The following is a 23,032-nucleotide window of genomic DNA, read 5'->3' as shown; positions in this document are numbered from 1 at the left end:
CACCCTCCTCAAGCCTTCACCTCTCTTCACCCAAACTGAATAATTGTAAGGTCAGGATTTCACCCCACTTCACTTGCTTCCCAGAAAATATAGGCAAAGCATCAACCTATTGGCAAATATGTTAGGTTAAAGCATCAACCTTCCAATTATTTTCATCGTTGAAGCTTCACTTGGTCTCTTTTCCACAGGTTAGGCTTCACCAGTGTTTCACACTTTCAACCATTTGCAAAGGTCAGGCTTCACCAGTGTTTGAGAAGGAAATGGGGTGAAGAGATAAAAGAATGGGAAGAAAGAAAGAAAGGGGAGGAAAAGGAAGAAATGAGGAAGGAAGAAAGAAAGAGGAGAAAGAAAGAAGGAAAGGATAAAGAAAAGAGAAAGAATGAAAGACATGGAAAGGATAAAGAAAAAGAAAGAAAGAAAATGAGAAAAAAGGGAAGGAAGAGAGAGAGAAAAAAGAAAGAAAAAAACAAGGGCCTCAATCATACAAAACATAAATACACTACCTTACATAATTTTTTTTATTATTTCGTACGTAATCATACATAACAAACCCCATAGCCCCTCCCCCAACAATTAGTATGCAAACCTTGCCCGTTTTCTACCTTCACCCATTGGCAAAAGTCGCCAAATCATTTCGTACTACACAAAGTGCCCAGTTCACTCACTTTTTGCGCAAAGGCACCCATCCAATCTCATCTAACCAAACATTTTTATGTACAAAAAACTACATGTATTCACAGTGTGCTCAATTTAACTCACCATTAAACTCTGTTAGTTAGATATTTGGAGAGTAGTTTCCTAAAAATTAGTTCGAAATCGCCACTTTCAAACCCACTAGAAAGTCGTCAAAATTTGCTGCGAACAAGTACCAATCATCTGATCTCTTCCGGGTTTGCTATGTGCGTTGGTACCATGCACAATGGAGCTTCAGTTTTCATTAGACTTGGAAACCTACGGCATGGAAACACCGCGGTTATCAGCGAATCACATGTGACTTTTTGTAATTACGTTATAGGAATACGGTTATCAGTACTATTTTCGTTACATATTTTATGAAGAATGAAGAATATTACGGGGATGAATTTGAAGGCTCTGTTTTCACGACCCACTTTCGGCCTGAGAAAATATAATTACAGCTTTCGACACTGTTTCGACACTGTTTCGACACATTCAGCACATACTATTCGATGTCACTTCACCGGAAAACACAAAATGTATGTCAAAGCTTCACTACTTTTCAAAATTTGTTCGGTAAAGCTTCACACAATTATTGAAAATGAACGTTAGGACATCACATCGACAAGAAGCTACTGACCAAAGACTTCGACGTGAAGCGTCGTCGAACTGGCGTCGATCCTTGAGGAGGGTATAATCAAGGATCACAGTGACGCCTGCATTAGGGTGTAAAACAAATCGGATCTTTTTTTTTCTACAGCCTCACATTTCTATAGAACTAAGACTGTTGCCTCACAAAACATTCAATAAAAAAGCAGAAAATATATTAAATACATCAATGTAATTTTAGCATTGGAAACGGTTGCGACATTGTAACCAGTATTATAAATCATAACAAAGACTCCAAAGGGAAATATAGTCCAGTTTCGATAAGCAAAAAGGTTTTATTGCCCAACCTAAATACATAGACCACTCACAATATAATAGAAAACATAACATTAAGATTTTTTCTCTTTTCTAAAAACGATCGCCTCACAAAACAATATAAAACAAAAGATAGCGACTCACAAAATAATAGAAAACATAACAGTTAGATTTTGTTTCTCTCTCCGCCTCACAAAACAATATAAAACAAAGAAAACTATTCAAAAAATAATAGAAAACATAACATTAAGATTTTTTCTTTCCTAAAAACAATCGCCTCACAAAACAATATAAAACAAAAGATATCCACTCACAAAATATTAGAAAACATAACAAATAGTGTTTTTTTACTCTTTCCTAAAAAATAGTGATCGCCTCACAAAACAATATAAAACAAAAGAAACCCTATCACAAATAATACAAAACAAAACATAGTGGGTTTTTTTATCTCTCTTGCAAATGATCGCCTCACAAAACAATATAAAAGAAAAGAAATCCAATCACAAAATAATACAAAACATAACATATTGTTATTTTTATCTCTCCTGCAAGTGATCGCCTCACAAAACAATATAAAACAAAAGAAATCCAATCACAAAATAATAGAAAACATAACATAGTGTTTTTTTGTATCTCTCCTGCAAATGATCGCATCACAAAACAATATAAAACAAAAGAAATCCAATCACAAAATAATAAAAAACATAACATAGTGTTTTTTATCTCTCCCGCAAATGATCGGATTTCTTTTCTTTTATATTGTTTTGTGAGGCGATCATTTGCAGGAGAGATAAAAAAACCGACTATGTCATGTTTTGTTTATTTTGTAATCTTAAAATAATACAAAACACAACAGGGTGGTTTTTTATCTCTCATACAAATGATCGCATCACAAAACAATATAAAACAAAAGAAATCCAATCACAAAATAATACAAAACATAACATAGTGGTTTTTTACCTCTCCTGCAAATGATCGCCTCACAAAACAATATAAAAGAAAAGAAATCCAATCACAAAATAATACAAAACATAACATATTGTTATTGTTATCTCTCTTGCAAGTGATCGCCTCACAAAACAATATAAAACAAAAGAAATCCAATCACAAAATAATACAAAACATAACATAGTGGTTTTTTGTATCTCTCCTGCAAATGATCGTATCACAAAACAATATGGAACAAAAGAAATCCAATCACAAAATAATAGAAAACATAAAATAGTGTTTTATAATCTCTCCTGCAAAAAACAATATCAAAACATAACATATTGTTATTTTTATCTCTCCTGCAAATGATCGCATCACAAAATAATATGAAACAAAAGAAATCCAATCACAAAATAATAGAAAACATAAAATAGTGGGTTTTTTTTATCTCTCCTGCAAATGATCGCCTCAAAAAACAATATAAAACAAAAGAAATCCAATCACAAAATAATACGAAACTTAATAGTGTTTTTTTATCTTTCCTGCAAATGATCGCCTCACAAAACAATATAAAACAAAAGAAATCCAATCACAAAATAATACAAAACATAACATAGTGGTTTTTTTTTACCTCTCCTGCAAATGATCGCCTCAAAAAACAATATAAAACAAAAGAAATCCAATCACAAAATAATACAAAACATAACATAGCGTTTGTTTTTATCTCTCCTGCAAATGATCGCATCACAAAACAATATAAAACAAAAGAAATCAAATCACAAAATAATAACAAACATAACATAGTGTTTTTTATCTCTCCTACAAATGATCGGATTTCTTTTCTTTTATATTGTTTTGTGAGGCGATCATTTGCAGGAGAGATAAAAAAAACCACTATGTTATGTTTTGTTTTATTTTGTAATCACAAAATAATACAAAACATAACATAGTGGGTTTTTTTTATCTCTCCTGCAAATGATCGCCTCACAAAACAATATAAAAGAAAAGAAAGCCAATCACAAAATAATACAAAACATAACATATTGTTATTTTTATCTCTCCTGCAAGTGATCGCCTCACAAAACAATATAAAACAAAAGAAATCCAATCACAAAATAATTAAAAACATAACATAGTGGTTTTTTGTATCTCTCCTGCAAATGATCGCATCACAAAACAATATGAAACAAAAGAAATCCAATCACAAAATAATAGAAAACATAAAATAGTGGGTTTTTTTTATCTTTCCTGCAAATGATCGCATCACTAAACAGTATAAAAGAAAAGAAAGCCAATCACAAAATAATACAAAACATAACATATTGTTATTTTTATCTCTCCTGCAAGTGATCGCCTCACAAAACAATATAAAACAAAAGAAATCCAATCACAAAATAATAGAAAACATAACATAGTGTTTTTTTGTATCTCTCCTGCAAATGATCGCATCACAAAACAATATGAAACAAAAAAAATCCAATCACAAAATAATAGAAAACATAAAATAGTGGTTTTTTTTTATCTATCCTGCAAATGATCGCATCACAAAACAATATAAAACAAAAGAAATCCAATCACAAAATAATACAAAACATAACATAGTGGTTTTTTTACCTCTTCTGCAAATGATCGCCTCACAAAACAATATAAAACAAAAGAAATCCAATAATAAATTAATACAAAACATAACATAGTGGGTTTTTTTACCTCTCCTGCAAATGATCGCCTCACAAAACAATATAAAACAAAAGAAATCCAATCAGAAAATAATACGAAACTTAAAATAGTGTTTTTTTTTATCTTTCCTGCAAATGATCGCCTCACAAAACAATATAAAACAAAAGAAATCCAATCACAAAATAATACAAAACATAACATAGTGGTTTTTTTTACCTCTCCTGCAAATGATCGCCTCACAAAACAATATAAAACAAAAGAAATCCAATCACAAAATAATACAAAACATAACATAGCGTTTGTTTTTATCTCTCCTGCAAATGATCGCATCACAAAACAATATAAAACAAAAGAAATCCAATCACAAAATAATACAAAACATAACATAGTGTTTTTTTACCTCTCCTGCAAATGATCGCCTCACAAAACAATATAAAAGAAAAGAAAGCCAATCACAAAATAATACAAACATAACATATTGTTATTTTTATCTCTCCTGCAAGTGATCGCCTCACAAAACAATATAAAACAAAAGAAATCCAATCACAAAATAATAGAAAACATAACATAGTTTTTTTTTGTATCTCTCCTGCAAATGATCGCATCACAAAACAGTATGAAACAAAAGAAATCCAATCACAAAATAATAGAAAACATAAAATAGTGTTTTTAATCTCTCCTGCAAATGATCGCCTCACAAAACAATATAAAACAAAAGAAATCCAATCACAAAATAATACAAAACATAACATAGTGGGTTTTTTTATCTCTCCTGCAAATGATCGCATCACAAAACAATATGAAACAAAAGAAATCCAATCACAAAATATTAGAACACATAAAATAGTGGTTTTTTTTATCTCTCCTGCAAATGATCGCCTCACAAACCAATATAAAACAAAAGAAATCCAATCACAAAATAATAGAATACATAAAAATGTGGAGAGACTGTAGAGGGCGGTAATGTGAGTGCGGCACAAAATCCTCACACAGAAATTACACCCTAAATCGTGCCATAGCTGGCTTTAGTAGGCAATTTTTCCTGCTCGCTGCGCTCGCAAAATAGGCATATCCTATCTAGATCAATAAGGTTTGTAAATTGGGATCCCAAAAATTTGCCATGGGTTTTTGGGGCTGGCCGGGGGGCAAGTGATTTTTGGCAGGGCGAGAGACGGGGCAAGCGATTTTTGGCGGGCCGTTCGCAAATTTTACACCCCCGGGTGGCCCATAATTAGCTATAATTATTGCACAGCCCCTTAGAGCTATCTACATATAGTCATATGAGGTATCAAAATTTGTAAACCAAAAATGGTGTTCTTCTAGCTATTTCAGTTTTAAAATTTGATGCATAGATTTAGACAAAATGAAAATATTACTCCTCGGTATGTGTGCACCATCATGTGCCACCCATGGGAGTCAACACCCAGGGGATACAGAGTTCTAAAGTGGTTCATTTTTTACCATCTAAAACTTGTAAAAATATTGCTAGGTTTCCAATAATTGTCAACTTTTTCAGAAAACGGCAATATTGTGTAAAATTTCACATCTTTTTATTAAAGTTTTCGCATTTACTTTAATCAAGTGTAAAAATGTTTTTTTTTAAATTTTTTTGCATAACTTGGTTTATGAAGCAAATCTTTACATGCTTATATTGTAGTCTGTTTATACTGCAGCTAGTGTACATTGTGACTACGTACATTTGTTTACGTTTTCCTCATTTCTTTGTTTTCATTCAGGTTTTTTTTCGGTATAATTTATTAAAATACTCAAATAACAGCTAAAATTACACATGGTGAATTACATTCACATTAGACAAATAATAATAAAATACACAAAAAGATCATTGAAAGTTGAACTATTGCACAATGCAATCAAATAATATTTAAAGTGCAATAAAAAAATTCCTGTAGGTATAATTTACACCAGCATTGTTTATTTCATCTATGCTAAACATAGAAAAATATTGGCATGTTAAATGTTGGCGAGATTTTCTTACACATTTTGGTTAGATTTTACTATTTACAATATGTGAAAAATACTATTGATGTCATATGTATGGCTCTTAACCTGAACCTGACAAATTGTTTCTGGATTTATTTTCTTGGGCATGATGAGTGGAAGACTAATGTGATTTTGAACATTGAAGTTACTGTTGTTTCTTCTTAAGAAAATTAAATTATAATGAAAAGCATGTTAAATTTACGCATAGTATTAATGCATACAAAAGGCCATTGTAGAAAAATGCAACTTTTGATTATGCATGAAATTGCATAAATGCCTATATTTCTCACAAATGTTTGGAATGTGTGAAACCTAAATCACGATCGTCTTACAGGTTATTTTAACAAAAAACATGAATATTTGTTTTAGACTACATGTAATTTGAAAGAGGTCTCAAACAAAACACCATTCCTTAAGCGTTATACGAATGTACAGAATTCTACTATACCAACTCATTTATCTAAATATCACCTTTTCTACATGTATAAGAAAATTATTAAAGGAAATCTGTACCATAAACTAATCAATGGCTATATAGTTGCAGTAATAATAAAAACGACAAACAATAAAAGTCCCAAGCTTATATACGTCCAAATAAAGGAGAAATTCTTAATTCCTTACGACAATCAGCGATCAGTTTGTAATCCATGGAGGCGGCCATATTGATACCCGATGTATTTTATTACGCTGTAACGGTACCCCGATTTTGAAACCAGCGAAATCCGTGCCACGAGCCTCGTCCCTCGTGAACTTTGGTGACACGAAGCGAATACTACCAAAGTTCAGATTCAGCATTCGTTCAAATGAAAACGCGACAATTTTTACCCATAAAACTACAGAAGAACATAAAAAAATGTATTTTAAGTAATATTTATGATCAACAATATCTTTTGAGAACGAAAAGTAAAAACAGCACTAAAAACCAAAATTCGCTGTGGGGTTGCGAATGCCATAGCAACACACGCTCGCCGCGGGTCTGTGTGAAAGGTTACACTACCGCTTGTGGCAGAAAGGATTCGCAAGCAGCTATCATGGCGGCTTCCATGAATCGCAGAAACGAAGGATTAAAAGTGCTTTTCTTTGCTAGGACTATTCCGAAATTCATATAGACCGTCTCGTATGTTTAATTTAGGGGTATATAACTATATTAGCCATTGATTAGTTTATGGTACAGATTTCCTTTAAGTGCTATTTACTTACCCCCAAATAATCATAATAACAATGATCTTCTTAATAAAGAACGAAGTGTATGCCTATTTCCACCCTACTTATATGTACATTGACTCTTTATCTTTAGATATAAACATCAGACATCTCCTTTTTGTCCATGTCCTTAAGGTGGCAATACACCCCCTGATAAATTTGGTGACTAATTTTGCATTTTTCTTAAAAAATAACTACACACTGGTAACAAAAGTTATGTATATTATAGGGGTGAGGAATCTAATTACTTCACTAAAAATTCAGTGTTTCAAGACAAGTGGTTCATTATATATGTTAAGAAATGAGGTATATTCTAGCGGTACATTTTTCTTATCATAAATAACGTACCGCTTGTCTTGAGTCACTGAAATTACAGTGCAGTAACTGGATTCAATTAAGAATATGTTTTTACCTGTTTTTCTGTGCAATAATCACTAGAGTGAAGTGCTGGTAACCTCTCCTCTAGTGATCCTTATTTTTCGTCATCTCAATGATATTCGCCAAGATACATCTCATTTGATATTCGCATTGCATTGCAACAACTCTACCGATGTTCAAATCACGCTAGAAACCCCATCCTTTCCGCCATTGTGTTATTTAATGTTTTGTTATTTTCTACAAATGCCAGGGTGATGTGCTAGTAACCTCTCCCTGGTATATTATATTATTTTGTTGGATTGCTTTTCCGCGAATTATTTTCCGTGCAAGATTGTTATCATCTCATTACATTTTACAACTCTTCATCACATACTCCGTGCATTATGGTCATCATCATTGTCTTCACACGCGCATTTTTTCGAACATCATCTGAAATTGCCTCTGACAATTATATTTTTTACTCAGTGTATATATTTGATTTTTGGCGTTTTTACTCTAATCATTTTGTATTATAATTATATTCTCCTGCTTGTTTGATTTGTAATTTTTACAATGTTATTTGATTTTTGTAATTTTACAGGCCTATTATTGCTTTGATGCATAATACTTTTCATTTTGTTTGATTTATGCTCTCGTGAATCTTGCTGTTGTGCATCCTAGCAAAGTATATCATTGTTTTTTGCATTTTGCACAGTTCGTTACTTGGTCTTCGCGCTCGTGTTTTCCATTTCCTGTGCACACTGCATTTTTCGGTGTTAATTAGCATCATTTTCTTTTTGCTTTGCATTACATTATTTCCCCATAATTGCTTTGTTGCTTTTGATGTATGCCCACTTGTTTCTTTTGTTTTGCTCACGTGATTGTTTTGTAGTGGGCCTACATTATTAGCTGTTTTAGTTTTTTGCTTTTCTTGTGCTTATTATTATGTTTGACCGATGGTATTTGCTTATTATTATGTTAGACCGATGGTATTTGCTTATTATTATATTAGACCGATGGTAATTGCATTGTTGTTATTGTTTTGCTCTTGCTCGTTCACCTCTTCCTTTGCAATTCTCATCACGGTTTTTGTCTAATAGTATATATTTTGTTGGTAAATTTTGCTTCAAATTTTTTTTTTTTCCTTTTTGCTTTCTGCACAGTTAATTTTGTGGCCTTTGCTCTCGTGTTTCCGTTTCCTGTGCAGATTGCATTTTAGGTGTTAGTTTAAGTTTCTTTTTGCGCAGTTATATATTTTTATTCATTCATATTGTTTGTTGCTCTTGGTGTACGCCCGCTCAGTTTTGATTGTTTTTTACTCTCGTGAATTTGTTGTGGCGGGCCTACATAATTTGCTTTTTTCTGTTAGCCAGTTGGTTAGTGCAATGTGTTTCTGCATCTGCTGCTCATTAATCATTCCTTCATTGCATTACCCATCTTGGTGTTATTGTATTTTTCTTTTATCTTATATTATCTCGTGATTATCTTGTTTTTCATATTATTTTGTTTTTATGATAATGTTATCTGTACTTTTTATTGATGTTTTTATATTTTATCTGTACTATTATATTTTGTTTTAATATTGTTCAGCGCTTTGTGATCTTGTTTGATGTAAATGCGCTTTATAAAAATAAAGTATTATTATTATTATTACCTATAAAAAGAGGGGGCATGGTCGGTGACGTTTTTTGCGTAGTTGAACTTTGGGGCGCCCTATGTGGGTTTCGACGGCAATAAGTGCACTCCGTTTAAGATTTTTACCACCCATAGACTTTCACTCCGTTTAAGATTATCTACACCCTGTACTTTTATCCAGAAGCGCATGGTCATTTGGGTTATTGACCACGATAATAAAGATTGCTTACACCAGTAAATTATTCTTATTTATCTGCCTGCTTCAACTTCTATGCATACTTCGATATTTATTATAATTCTATTGTAATCATAATTTACAGACCAATGCAGAAGTCTTCAGGGTCATATCCGGGCTGGTCACCTGTACAAAAAAAGAAAAGATAATAAATAATAAATGTACGAATCTCCTCTTTTCTCATCATATCTCTCAACGATACACCACGTGCACCTGCGCGTGTGGAGCGGAGTGTGCTTAATAGATCTAGTGAGGGTCCAAGAATCTGCTCCAGATTATGGGGGGGACCAGACTGGAAATGTCTTTACATCCTCCACCACGAAAGGAACATTGCTCTTCAAGAGTACAAACTACTGGACTACTGTCAACTGGTGCATCATTGACGATGAAGGAGAGCGTGGCGCAATGGTTAGGGTACTTGTCTTTAGTGCATGAGGTCCCGGGTTCGATTCCCGGCGGTGGTGATTTGCTGGGATATTGACTTGGAAAAAAAAAGTCTGAAATTAATTGGCAACTTCTGTAGATTAAATTCAGACTTCCGTTCTCCCATGGTTCATTTAGAATTGGGTAAATGAATCATGAAAGTACTCCGTCCTTCGGAGGGGACGTTAAGCCGTCGGTCCCGTGTACAGAGAGCCATACCTGTACATGTATCTCGCAGCCAGTTTCGAAAAGAGTAGGGTGTTAACCCCTGACTGTTCCCAACCCGTCCCGGTGTTCAAATGGACCCCAATGGAAATAAGCTTCAATAGAGGCTTTCTTGGGTTATCCAGGGTTGTCAAAACCCGAACAAATCAAATCAAATCAAATCAAATAAGCTTGCTTTTAGTTGGGTTGATCTCCATATTCCATTTCTTGAATGCTTTATCCCATTCATCTTGGCAATTTGGAGCTTGTCAAAAAGCAAAACCAGCAGGATGGTGTCATCCGCGTTGACACCTGTATCAAGTCGCTGTAAACCTTTCATAACAAACTCCAGGTATAGGTTGAATTAGACTGGTGAAAGTAGGCATCCTTACCTTACACCCACTTCAACTTTAAACCACCCAGATTATAGATATATTTCCATTGGCAATTATAGCACACTGATGGTACATGACTTCAATGAGATAAATAATAGTTTGCTATCAACTCCTATTTATCTGATGCATTTCAAAAGAGCTTCAAGCCAAATGGGATCGCAATTGTTTAACGTTATGTTCTTAAATAGAGTGAGCTTTGTAAAGAATATTGGAGATACCCGGGACTGGATTCCACGGAAGTGTACCAAAACAAGTTTTATTTCTGTAACGCCTGTCGTATTAGAACCTTATAATTAAAAAAAAATCCTTTAACGTATCTTGCTTGGTTTGTCACTGACGCTGCCAATTCAAGTATCTACCTCTTTTAAAGTATTTCTAACTGATTAGCACCCTTTTTTACATTACATGTTCAATTACAACACCATCACTATCATATCATGGGAAACAGTCACGAAATACCCTTATGCATGCTTGAACATTGTGATTTGAAAAGCCCGCGTTATTGTAACAAATATGCATTATGTAATACAAGGTGTCCCATAAAAAGGTTACATGTAGAAAATGAGCCGCATTTTGTGATGGTACAACAACACAATGTCATTTTTTCGGATATTATTTATTGATCCTTCTTGTAAATGTACGCTAAGTTTCAATTCCGTATCTTCAAAGCAACTTAACTTATGAGCGCAAGATGACAGGGGTGTCACGAGTGGCTAACCATCAAATTATCGCACAACGAAGGTTGAACACACGCTCACCTTTGTTTTCAGATTTTTTCTTTTATATTACCTTTTATGCTTCTTTTATTTTTCATTGTTGATCTTATTGAACAAAAGAAACATATTGAAAAATAAAATATTGTACACTGAAAATAAATCAGTTTTAGAACTTCTTGACTCTTGGTGGTTACAAATAAAGGAAGGTGGTCATAAGAAGAACACGCTGTATCTCATGTCATCAGAATAGTGAAATGAATAACAATCTTTTGCATTTAGGCCATGTTTGGATTTTGTTGACTTGAAATCGCTGCTGTTTGTTTTTACATTTCTGACTGAACTCTTGAAATAAAACTGACCAAGTTTTATTCTTTGTTTATCAGAATAAAATACTGCATCTGCCATGCTATGGCTGGGCCTACTCAAGTTCCCCGCCAAATGCACGGTGGCTGTGACGGTGGTATAATGAACCTCGTGCTGCATTATGTCACGTAAAGAGCTTGTTCAGGAATGCGTGGAATGCGGATTAAGTACGTAGGTTGTGAACTTGACATTCACAGGGGTACTAGTAGAGGGTACATAGATTACGTCATGAAAAGGATATTTATAATTTTTAACATTAACTTAGATTATTTTCAAAAATCTACATGTAACCTTTTTTGGGACACCCGGTATGTTCCCATATTTACAATTATTTATATACAGAGAAAGGAATAGAAAAGAATGAATTGAGAAATGTAATAATACTTATTATAGAAACCAAACACATAACAGCACTAGGAAGTCATTCGATGAAGCCAAGCGTTACGTAATTAAAACGCTCGGGCAGATGTATTTCACACCTGCCAAAGACCAGTCACCCAATTTTGAAACTGGACGTTGAATGTACACTCTCAGGAATATATTGATTGGCATCTTTTACCAAAACTAATATATCAGCGCTCAAATCACAATAGATGATTAGATGCCGCACTCCGTGTATACAAGAGTTTAGGTCGGTCAGTGGTTCTTCTAACCACTTAAGTTAAGTAGAATTCATATTTTACCGATTTTTTTAATGTCCCTTAATAACCCTTAGGGGCTGTGTAATAATTATAAGCCATGGGGAGGGTAAAATGCGGGGGGCAATTTTCGTCATGTCGAGGGGGGGGCAATTTTGGCACACATTCACGGTGCGCTTTTATATAAAACTCTCTAAAGGAAAACAGTACGGGGACGCATACATTTGAAAATGGGGATTCCAAAAATGTGCAAAATGGGGGCAAAGATCTGTTGGCAGGCCGAGGGAATTAGGGCGGCATATTTTGGCACACCGTTTGGAGCTTTTACCCCGGGGACGGGGTAGGGCTCATAAATATTGAACAGCACAATATTTGACCCCTACATGCTTACCGTGGGCAACTTTGACGTCATTACATATCTCATGGTATTCTTTGCTTGCCAGCAGTTTAGCCTGGGCTGGATTCCACCAATCGATGAGTTTCGAGTCTTTCCGAGTCATCATAGCGGCGCCACCGGTCTGGCAAGCCTGAAATTTGTAATGCTCTTCTACACCTGCCCTACCTTGGAACAAGATGGCTTCCGAAAACAAAGCATCTACCTACACAGAGGAATAAAATAGCCTAGGGTGAGTCTGATAGAACTGTAATCTCGAAAAATAAGTTTCTTGAAAACTAAAATGACCCGCACAGCAAATCGTGCCATGTGTGCGCTAAAATATATCTACCTAAACATACTTTTTTTCATTTTTTTCTTCAATTTATAGCTTCAAGTGACCTTTGCATAATAATATACAATCACATTTTTGTAAAGTAAAGAAACTACAAATACGCAACTGCGTAATATTTCTAAATAAGTAATGAATAGGCCCATGTTGGCTTTCCTCAACGAAAACTTTTAGACTAGAATCCCTCAAATGTATCCAAATGAGGGACACGGTTGAGTGACTCCAACGCAAGTAAGTGCTATACGCCGTAGAAGTGACGTAGTTAATCGGATTAACTACCATAGCAATAGATGAATACAATTTTGACTATATCGCCCTGCACTACAACGTTCACGCGGTACCAATGCATTGAACCATAGATGTCAAAGAAAGGCTGATCACTCGCACCTGTAAGAGTAATATCTTTACAAAGAGTGGTATTGTGTTCAATCTATGTTTGCTGACATACACAGGTGATTAGTTCAAGCTGCTTGTAGTACAGGGCGATGTATTCACAATTGTATTCTACTAATGCTATGGTAGTTAATCCGATTATGACGACACTTCTACGGCGTATACTTAGTACTTAAGTCAATAATATACATAACTTTTGTTACCAGTTTGTTATTATTTTTTTGAGAAAAATGCAAAAATAGTCACAAATTTACCACAGGGGTGTAGTACCCCCTTAACAGTCTGTTTACAGAATTCACTCTAATTTTCTCGCAAAATGGGTTATTCTAGTCCAAATCCATACACCTCCTAATATGAGACTACATAGTTGTAGTCACTATCGACTCGAGTCACTATTTTTGCGACTTGGGACTTCTGCCACTTTTGCAAAATGAGTTGACTTACTTGGACTTAGACTTGACCAAAATGACTTGTTACCAACACAAGTCTGAAGTTACTTTCCTGTAAATTCATGGATGTACATAGAATTTATGAATATAGTACAATTACACCATGAATTATCATTTTGCTCTACAGATTTCGATCATTGCCACCTTTCCATGAATTTCGTCGTAGGTTGTTCTTTTTCCTTCAAAAACTACCGCCGTGCCGATTTTTATAATAATTATGAAAATCCAAGATGGCAACATCCGAAACAGACTTGTTTGATGATGACATTCTGCTAGATGACAAATGTGATCTTAAAAGCGGTCAAACTTCTTCTTCTCCTTGTGGTAAATCGCTTAGACCTTCAGCTCAACGTGAAAACCTCCGTCTGGTGCGTTACTAATCTAATCGCGTCCACCAAATTATGATCAACCGGGACAAGACCAAGTCTTTTCTCGACTACAATCTCCGTCTTCATCAACAGCGGATCCGTACGTCCAAAATGAATGCCAGCTGCACCCAGTCTTCCACTTCTTCCAGGTTCCACACCATTCTTCATGTTCTGCATGAGGATTGGAAATCTACTACCAACAAGTATGAAAAGAAACTGCACAAGTAAGTTATCAAACACCTTCCAAACGTCATAGACTGTATGAAAGAAAAGATCCATATTGAGCGTGAAACCAGACTTCAAAACTTGGAGGAAAGTACCACCGATTCTTCTCAACGACGTAGGGCAGAATTGCCTTTCCTTCGTTTCGTCAATAGGACGGAACAACTTTCAACTCCTGCAAGACGTCCCCGACAATCATGGGGAGATGGCAACCGACTGAAGCTGTAAACTCATTTTTGAGAAATGTTTCGATGTCTCTTTTTAGAGCCACCATACTTCTCAAAAGAGAATATGATGCTTTGTTTTATATGCTGTTTGGTCTTTTTAATACCGTTTTTCACCCTTATGATTATTTTAACCTAATTTTCGTAATTTGGTTATGTAATTAAATACTTCTATTCTTCTTAGCGTTTCCAAGCGCAGTGTCAAATGCGCCCGAACCAATAACTGACGCAGTGACGAGCAGAATCGTTGAATTCAGCCAGGTCCTCATGTGTGCAATGTTGTCCTATCTGTGGACAGACCAACAGGTGTTCCATAGTCTGTGGAACCGCTCCACACTCACAGGTAGTGCTTTGTCCTTCTCGTAGGTAGCCCCATTTCTGCAAATCGACCTTGCACCTTCTGACCCCTGATCTTAGTCTGTTGAGACACCGCCACTCAGGCCACGTGGAATCAGCTCCAGGTGGTAGCTGCTCACTGGGTTGCAGTACCATAGCTGGTGAATTGGGAGATCTCTCTTTCCACAGGGTGAGTCTTTCCGCTTCCTCGTAGACTGTCCCAATAGGACGAACTTTGCTTAGGAAGCTTCTTCTGGATCTAAGGCGTTTGGGTGCAGCAGTCTGGTTGAACATGGGGTGCTTCATATCAGTGGTCTGACGCTCACGCTCTTGCATGCTTGTCACTTGTCGGCGTACATCTGGAGGGGCTATAGCAGCTAAGGCGTAGATACTCTCAGTTGGTGTTGATCGGAGGCATCCAGTGATAAGTCGACAGCATGAGTTGAGTGCTGGGTCTACCTTCTTGGCATGAGTTGATCTTCCCCACACTGGGCAGGCATATTCAGCACCAGAGTAGCATAAGGCCAAGGCTGTTGATCTGAGAGTGTCTGGTCGAGCTCCCCATCTGGATCCAGTGAGCTTGTTCAAATTGTTGTTTCGTGAACAAACTTTGCTCCTTGTCTTCTCAATGTGGCTCTTGTATGAGAGTGTACGGTCGAGAGTGACTCCCAGATATACGGGTGTTTCACAGTGCTCTAGTGTGGTTCCAGACCAGGTCACCTTCAGTGGACGTTTAGCTCCACGGTTGCGGAGGTGGAAAGCACACACCTGTGTCTTGGATGTGATACTTCTATTAAATTAGTGCCACCCCGGTCCCTTTATAACACAGTCAATTCGCAAATAAACTGTACTTTGCACCGTTTATTTACATACCTGTTACCAGAATATTGTCTTTTATTCTCACTCTCCACTTATCCCATACTATTTACACAATCCGTATTAGTTGCTATTTATGTATAGCTGCTCTTATCCACAAAGTGTAATGTTTGATACTTCTTTCTTTCTTTTAATTTGCATATCGAGTAAATATCGAGTAAGACATGACCTTAAGCTCCCACACAGTGGGGTGTATTTTTCAAATAGAGTCACCCATTTAACCTCTATTAAAATTCAAGGTGTCTTCCATAGGGTGTGTATGGATTTCAACTGGAATATTCTATTTATACCGATGTAATATGAAACAGCGGGAACCAACTGCGGAATTCGGAATAAAGACGAATTCATTATTCTCACCGTTTCGGCTTTCAGCCATTCGAAACACGTTTCAGTAGGGCAATGTCGTATGTTTTCTGCTGGAAGTACTGCTCCCTGAAGTAAGAAAAGGGATAAGATAAGTTTATCAAATTAAGTTTTAAAGCCATATTGTCACATTTTTTTAGCTCTAGGCATGTTGGATCAGTCGATTTTGACCCCAAAAAATCAAGAAAATTAAATTTGAAAAAAAATGTGGACAAAATACAAAATAAGATTCTGAAAACATAATAATGATAACATTGGATGTTTTTTCACCCAATGCAAAATTTATTGGTCTCGCTATGAGTTTTAAAATATTTTAAAACTCATAGCCCGACCAATAAATATGTCCATTGGGTTCAAACCATCAATTTTATATCAAAGTTCTGTTTTTTACACGATTGTAATGTACGTACTTTAGCAAACTAACTTACCCTGCAAATATCAAGACTTTTAAGTGCTGTAGTTTTGTCAAGGCATGTTGGATCAGTCGATTTTGACCCCAAAAAATCAAGAAAATTAAAATTTGAAAAAAATGTGGACAAAATACAAAATAAGATTCTGAAAACATAATAATGATAACATTGGATGTTTTTCACCCAATGCAAAATTTATTGGTCTCGCTATGAGTTTTAAAATATTTTAAAACTCATAGCTCGACCAATAAATATGTCCATTGGGTTCAAACCATCCAATTTTATATCAAAGTTCTGTTTTTTACACGATTGTAATGTACGTACTTTAGCAAACTAACTTACCCTGCAAATATCAAGACTTTTAAGTGCTGTAGTTTTGTCAAAATCCGAGATTTTGAATAAACCTTCTGAACAAGATATACTGTTTTCCTGAGCCTTTTAGAGCGTTTTATTTTAAAAGGTGCCACATGAATGTGCGCTAAAACACCCTTGCCCCCCCTTCCCTCCGGCTTGCCAAAATTTGCTTCCCACCATTCTGCTTGCCAAAACAATCACCCACACCATTTTTACCTTCTCCCTGGGCGCATAGTTATTGCAGTCCCTTTGTTGCAGTCTTTGTTCATACATTGGGCTTATCAAGATGTATAGAGGGTGTTCCATAAAAAGCTGGTTCCAATGAATGTGATGATATTTTTAAAATGTGTTTTCAGCCATCAGTCATTCAGTGTTTAAATAATTATATTAGTGCCACATCTTTAAACTATAATTTGCAGAAAAACAGACCTCAATAATTTAAGATATGATCTCGGATGTACAGTTGATTGTTGGATAAATTTTGCCATTTTCTGTTGACTTCAAGTAGCACTGTACTGGTTGATTGAACACGCACAATGTTCACTCAATGGAGAGTGCTTTGAGACTTATGTTCGTTCGTTTGCGGCTTAACTTGGCATTTTGTCCCAAAAATCTAATATTTTTGTAAAATATGACACATGTTTCTTTAAAGAAATGTTCTGAGAATATCAAAAAATTACATTAAAAATTTAGGTTTTACTGTTTTTGAGTTATGGGTAAAATGGTAAAAAAGTGCAAATTCTCTCTATTTTGACCAATAGCAGACCTATCAAAATTATAATATGGGGAAATTTGGAAAATTGTTCCCGCATCCATTTACATTCTAGGTTATATCTTTAAAACTGCTTTAACAAATGAACTCTGGTTTCCGACAAATTATAGCTAAAAATGGGACTTTCACATAATGTAAACACTGAATGGTTGAACAAACATCTCAAAATATCACCAAATTCATTGGAACCTGCTTTATATGAGACACGCTGTATAACGTGTTCATTCATTGATTCAAAGTAGCCGCACAAAGGATAAAAATGTGAAAATGTGTTTAAAATTTGTCTTTTTTAAACAAAATAATATGATATTTAGTGCATAAACAAGTAGTCCTTTTCGTTTCTGCTTTGGACACACCAATTTTCGGCTTTATCAAACTAAAATTTGGCCTCCATTTTGTAAAAGTTTCTCACTTCTGAGGGTGGGGCATTATCGCGGCCATTGTTTACATTTTCTACATCCGCCAGTGATTTCCCCCTCCACCTCCCACTTTTTTACCCCTACTTACAATAATTCCTTCAGCATTTGCAAGACAATGTTCATCACCAACGGCTCCGTCGAAGAAACCAACGATCTTCCCGGTTATATTTCGCCAGTCAAACTTCCTGGGATTTCCTGTTAGCGTAGCAAATGCCTGGGGCAGGGGTTTGGTATTTTGATCGGAAAAGGCGAAGGTACGTTGTCGCTCAGGCAAAACTCGATATCCTAAAATAATAATAATATATAATTACAGAACAAGTTTGATGCACTGGAAGATACAACGAAGAAGTGTGATCTTACTGAAAAATCCAAAGCTATTAATAGCAGAAACAGTCAATAGCTGTGCCATGGAAGTAGCTGTGCCATGGAAAGGAAGTGAGAAAGAAGGAAGACAAACTCTTAGAAACCAGTCTAATAGTTGGGTGATCTAGAGCAATTCCGTGACCGTGGAGAGCGAAGGTTCGTTTTTCAGTGGATTTGTCTTCTATGAAGGTTAATTACACAATTTAGCGGGGGTGCCCCTCGCGAAAGTGTGGGCGGAATCCGTGGGAGCCCAAAATCCAAAATGGCCGCCATCGGCCATTTTAAAAATTATTTTTTCAATGGTTTTGCCTACAATGCTGTTCAGTATTATGTTTTCTGAGGTTTTTTGGGTCGAGGAATTCATACCTGATGTCTATTTTATGATATTACCAACTTTTGACCTTCAAATCCAAGATGGCCGCCAATTTTCAGCTCAGAAAGGTCAAATGTTCACATTTGTCGTAGAGCCTTCATAATAGGCTCTAATTAAAGTTCTTCTCATGCCGAGTTGAATAAATGACTCTAAAAACTACCAGTAATAATGATTTGACCTATTTTTGACCTTCAAATCCAAGATGGCCGCCGATTTTTAGCTCAGAAAGGTCAAATTTTCACATTTGTCTTAGAGCCTTCATAATAGGCTCTAATTGAAGCTCTCAACATGCCGAGTTGGGTGATGGACACTAAAAACTACAAGTAATAATGATTTGACCTATTTTGACGAGGACTGTGTGGCGCTTAAGGGAGCGTCATGCTGAATGTGTGTTGATTATGGACAGCTAACCCTGTGGTCTATTCGGGTGCTTCAGATCCACACCCCACATGCACCATACACATTTAGTTTTTTCGTGAAGAGGTCCACACACAGATGAACGCGGGCACGTGGGTGCTAATGGTCCCTTTGTCTCATCATCACTTTCAGAACTTGGTGGTTTACTTGAATACTGAGCCTTTTCAATCATGTCTGAAGATGCGATTGAGATATAATGTAACATGTGATGCATGTAATGACTTTTAGACCCATATGTCCATAAAGAAGTGTTGTAAAAATCACCATATTTGTCAAGTCCTGACCAGTTTTTCGTTTTTGTTTGTAAACTCTCCCATTTACCATATTTACCTTGGACAATAGTATGATAGGACTTACGCCCTACACGGATTGCTACATTTCAGTAGACATTGATAGGGGATGATTTTGCTGTAGGTAACAAGCAAGCAGTGTTATAGGTATAAATATTATTGTATGCTCAAGTATAAATATTATTGTATGTGAAAAGTGTATTTTATAAATGTCATATTCATTCTGCATTGATCGAATTCAAATTTGTCTTTGCCATGTTGTCGTATAATTTTGTTGGTGTGTGGGAGGCTCATGGATGTATTTACATCGGTGAGTCTCTTACACACTCTACACAGGCATCTCTCCATCCTTGGATGGAGATGGTTGTGTATAGTTTATTGTGTGCTTTCATAATTATGTGTAGTTTCATAATAAGTGGTTTTTAGTGCAATTTAAATTGTGCAGTAGTCTCTCACCTCAATAATGTTTTTTATCAATTTTGTGTGTGGTATTTATTTGATGAGAATTAATAATGTATTATTTACTGTGGTTATTTTATTACATTGGTGTCATATTTATTGAAATTGCATTGATTATATATGTTCAAGGGGCATGGGAGGCCCATGGATTTGCTCTTTATGCTACATCGGTGGGTCTCTCATGCTTCTTACACAGATAGCCTTGTTTTGCCATGTATTATTTGCTGCTGTGTATATTTTTGTTAGTGTGTGGGAGGCTCATGGATGTTTACATCGATGAGTCTCTTACACCAGGTTCTCCACAGGCATCTCCATCTTTGGATGGAGATGGTTGTGTATAGTTTATTTTGGTTTCAGTGTATTTTTTGCTATATGATAATAATAGTGTCATTTATTTGTCATGTAAAATTGTAGTTTCAAAATGTGTGGTATTTTATTTGATGAGAATAATGTATTATTTAGTGTGGTCATAATATTACATTGGTTATTTGTCTTTTGCATTGATTATGTTCAAGGGGCATGGGAGGCCCACGGATTGGCTCTTATGCTACATCGGTGGGTCTCTCATGCTTCTTGCATAGACATCCCCGCCCATCCTTTGGATGGAGTAGGTTTTGTTTTTGTTTGAGTTTAGATTGGTTATGCCATGTATTTTTTGCTGCTGAGTATATATTTTTTTTTTTTTTGTGTGTGTGTGGGAGGCTCATGGATGTGTTTACATCGATGAGTCTCTCACACGCTCTACACTGGCATCTCCATCTTTGGATGGAGATGGTTGTGTTCTTTGAATTATTTTGATATTATTAGTGTCATTTTTATTATGTTAAACTGTATTTTATCTTGTATATTGATGTATATTGATGATGCCGGTGTGAGGTGCACCGACAGTCCCCCTGGGGATTTTGTCGGTGGGCCTCTCACTGGTGTTACTCTTGCCATTCTAATGTTGTTTGCTTGCAGCTGGTCTGCTGTTTTATGCATATTATTGTTTGTATAATTCTTAAGTTAAAATCCTTTATTGTAAATTAAGTTTGGTAGTTTTTAAATCTGTAAAGCGCATTGAGGAATCTGAGATTCACAATGCGCTATATAAATGCTGTTTTATTATTATTATTATTATTATAGGTGATCTATGCACTAGTCTCATAGAATAGTGTTTCTTTCTAAATATATAAAATGTCTTTGATGCTGCATTCATTCTTTGTTGATAGGGTGCACAACAAAACACACGTAGACCTGAAACCAATAACGACTAAACTCATTCAAATAATATGAATATAATGTATATGTAGGGGGGGGGTGTATGTGTATGCCAGAATGGGGTACGGTATTCATTAGAGGCTATTATGAAGACTCTACTACTCAGAGCTCTAATTAGAGTATATTATGAAGGCTATACGACGAATTTGAAATTTGTACCTTTCTCATCAGTTGAAAATCGGCGGCCATCTTGGATTTGAAGGTCAAAAATAGGTCAAATCATTATTATTCGTAGTTTTTAGTGTCCATCACCCAACTCGGCATGTTGAGAGCTTCAATTAGAGCCTATTATGAAGGCTCTACGACAAATGTGAAAATTTGACCTTTCTGAGCTGAAAATCGGTGGCCATCTTGGATTTGAAGGTCAAAATAGGTCAAATCATTATTACTGGTAGTTTTTAGAGTCAATCACTCAACTCGGCATAAGGAGAACTTTAATTAGAGCCTATTATGAACGCTCTACGACAAATGTGAAAAATTGACCTTTCTGAGCTGAAAATTGGCGGCCATCTTAGATTTGAAGGTCAAAAGTTGGTAAAATCATAAAATAGACATCAGATATGAATTCCTCGACCCAAAAAATCCAGAAAACATATACTGAACAGCATTGTAGGCCAAACCTTTGAAAAAATAATTTTAAAAATGGCCGATGGCGGCCATTTTGGATTTTGGGCTCCCGTGGATTCCGCCCACACTTTCGCGAGGGGCACCCCGCTAAATTTTTTAATTAATCTTCATAGAAGACAAATCCACTGAAAAACGAACCTTCGCTCTCCACGGTCACTGAATTGCTCTAGATCACCCAACTATAAAGCTTCTCAAGAAGAGGAGGGAAATGAAACAGCAAACCAACATTCAGAAAATAGAGTACTCGGAAGTATGTAAAACTATCAGCAAACGAATGAAAGCAGAACTAAGAGAACACAATTTCAAAAAGATACAGCAAACCTTGGAAGCAGGCAGAAGCTACAAAAAGACAAAACAAGCATTAGCACTTGGGAGATCACAGATGGATGGCCTGCAATATGAGGATGGAATTGTATCCAGAGTTGAACATTTTACCAGGACCTCTACAGCAGCAAGATCACAGTTAGCAGGCCCACATTTAGTCTCAACCAGCGATCCCAATATACCAACCATGCCAACCATCAACGCAGATGAAGTAAGATCTGCCCTTAAGGATATGAAGAAAGGAAAGGATGAGATACTGACTGATGTGTTGAAGGAGGGAGGTAAAGATTAGTAAGCTAGCTGATCTCTTCACACAGTGTATCCGAGAAGGCAAAATACCAGACAATTGGAGTAATGCCATCCTCTATCATCCTTCTTCATAAGAAAGGCAACGTCACAGATCTAGGAAACTATCGTCCAATCAGATTTCTATCCAATGTGTATAAGCTTTTCACCAAAATCATCACCAATAGGCTCACTGCTACCTTGGACTTCAACCAACCCCGAGAACAAGCCGGATTTAGAAGCGGATTCTCAACCACAGATCACCTACATGTATTAACCAGATCATAGAGAAAGCAAATGAATATCAGCAACTATTGTGTTTGGTTTTTGTAGACTATGAGAAGGCT

General features: G+C 35.9%; 1 protein-coding gene across 2 annotated transcripts in view; it reads right to left on the bottom strand.

Moving 5' to 3' along the window:
- Positions 1-6,700: 6,700 nt before the first annotated feature.
- The window catches only part of LOC140136764 (uncharacterized), a 127,249-nt gene continuing 110,917 nt past the window's right edge, over positions 6,701-23,032 (bottom strand). For both annotated transcript variants that reach the window (XM_072158351.1, XM_072158350.1), the window contains exons 5-8: positions 18,376-18,572; positions 16,327-16,401; positions 12,768-12,975; positions 6,701-9,763 (exon numbers count right to left, since the gene is read on the bottom strand). In XM_072158351.1, coding sequence (XP_072014452.1) covers positions 9,717-9,763; positions 12,768-12,975; positions 16,327-16,401; positions 18,376-18,572 — 527 coding nt within the window. In that variant the 3' untranslated portion in view covers positions 6,701-9,716. The remainder of the gene's footprint in view (positions 9,764-12,767; positions 12,976-16,326; positions 16,402-18,375; positions 18,573-23,032) is intronic.

Source organism: Amphiura filiformis, chromosome 17 (genome assembly GCF_039555335.1).
Source record: "Amphiura filiformis chromosome 17, Afil_fr2py, whole genome shotgun sequence".
Lineage (NCBI taxonomy): Eukaryota > Metazoa > Echinodermata > Ophiuroidea > Amphilepidida > Amphiuridae > Amphiura > Amphiura filiformis.
The sequence above is the reverse complement of the archived record's forward strand: the minus strand, read 5'-3'. Positions and strand labels throughout refer to the sequence as shown.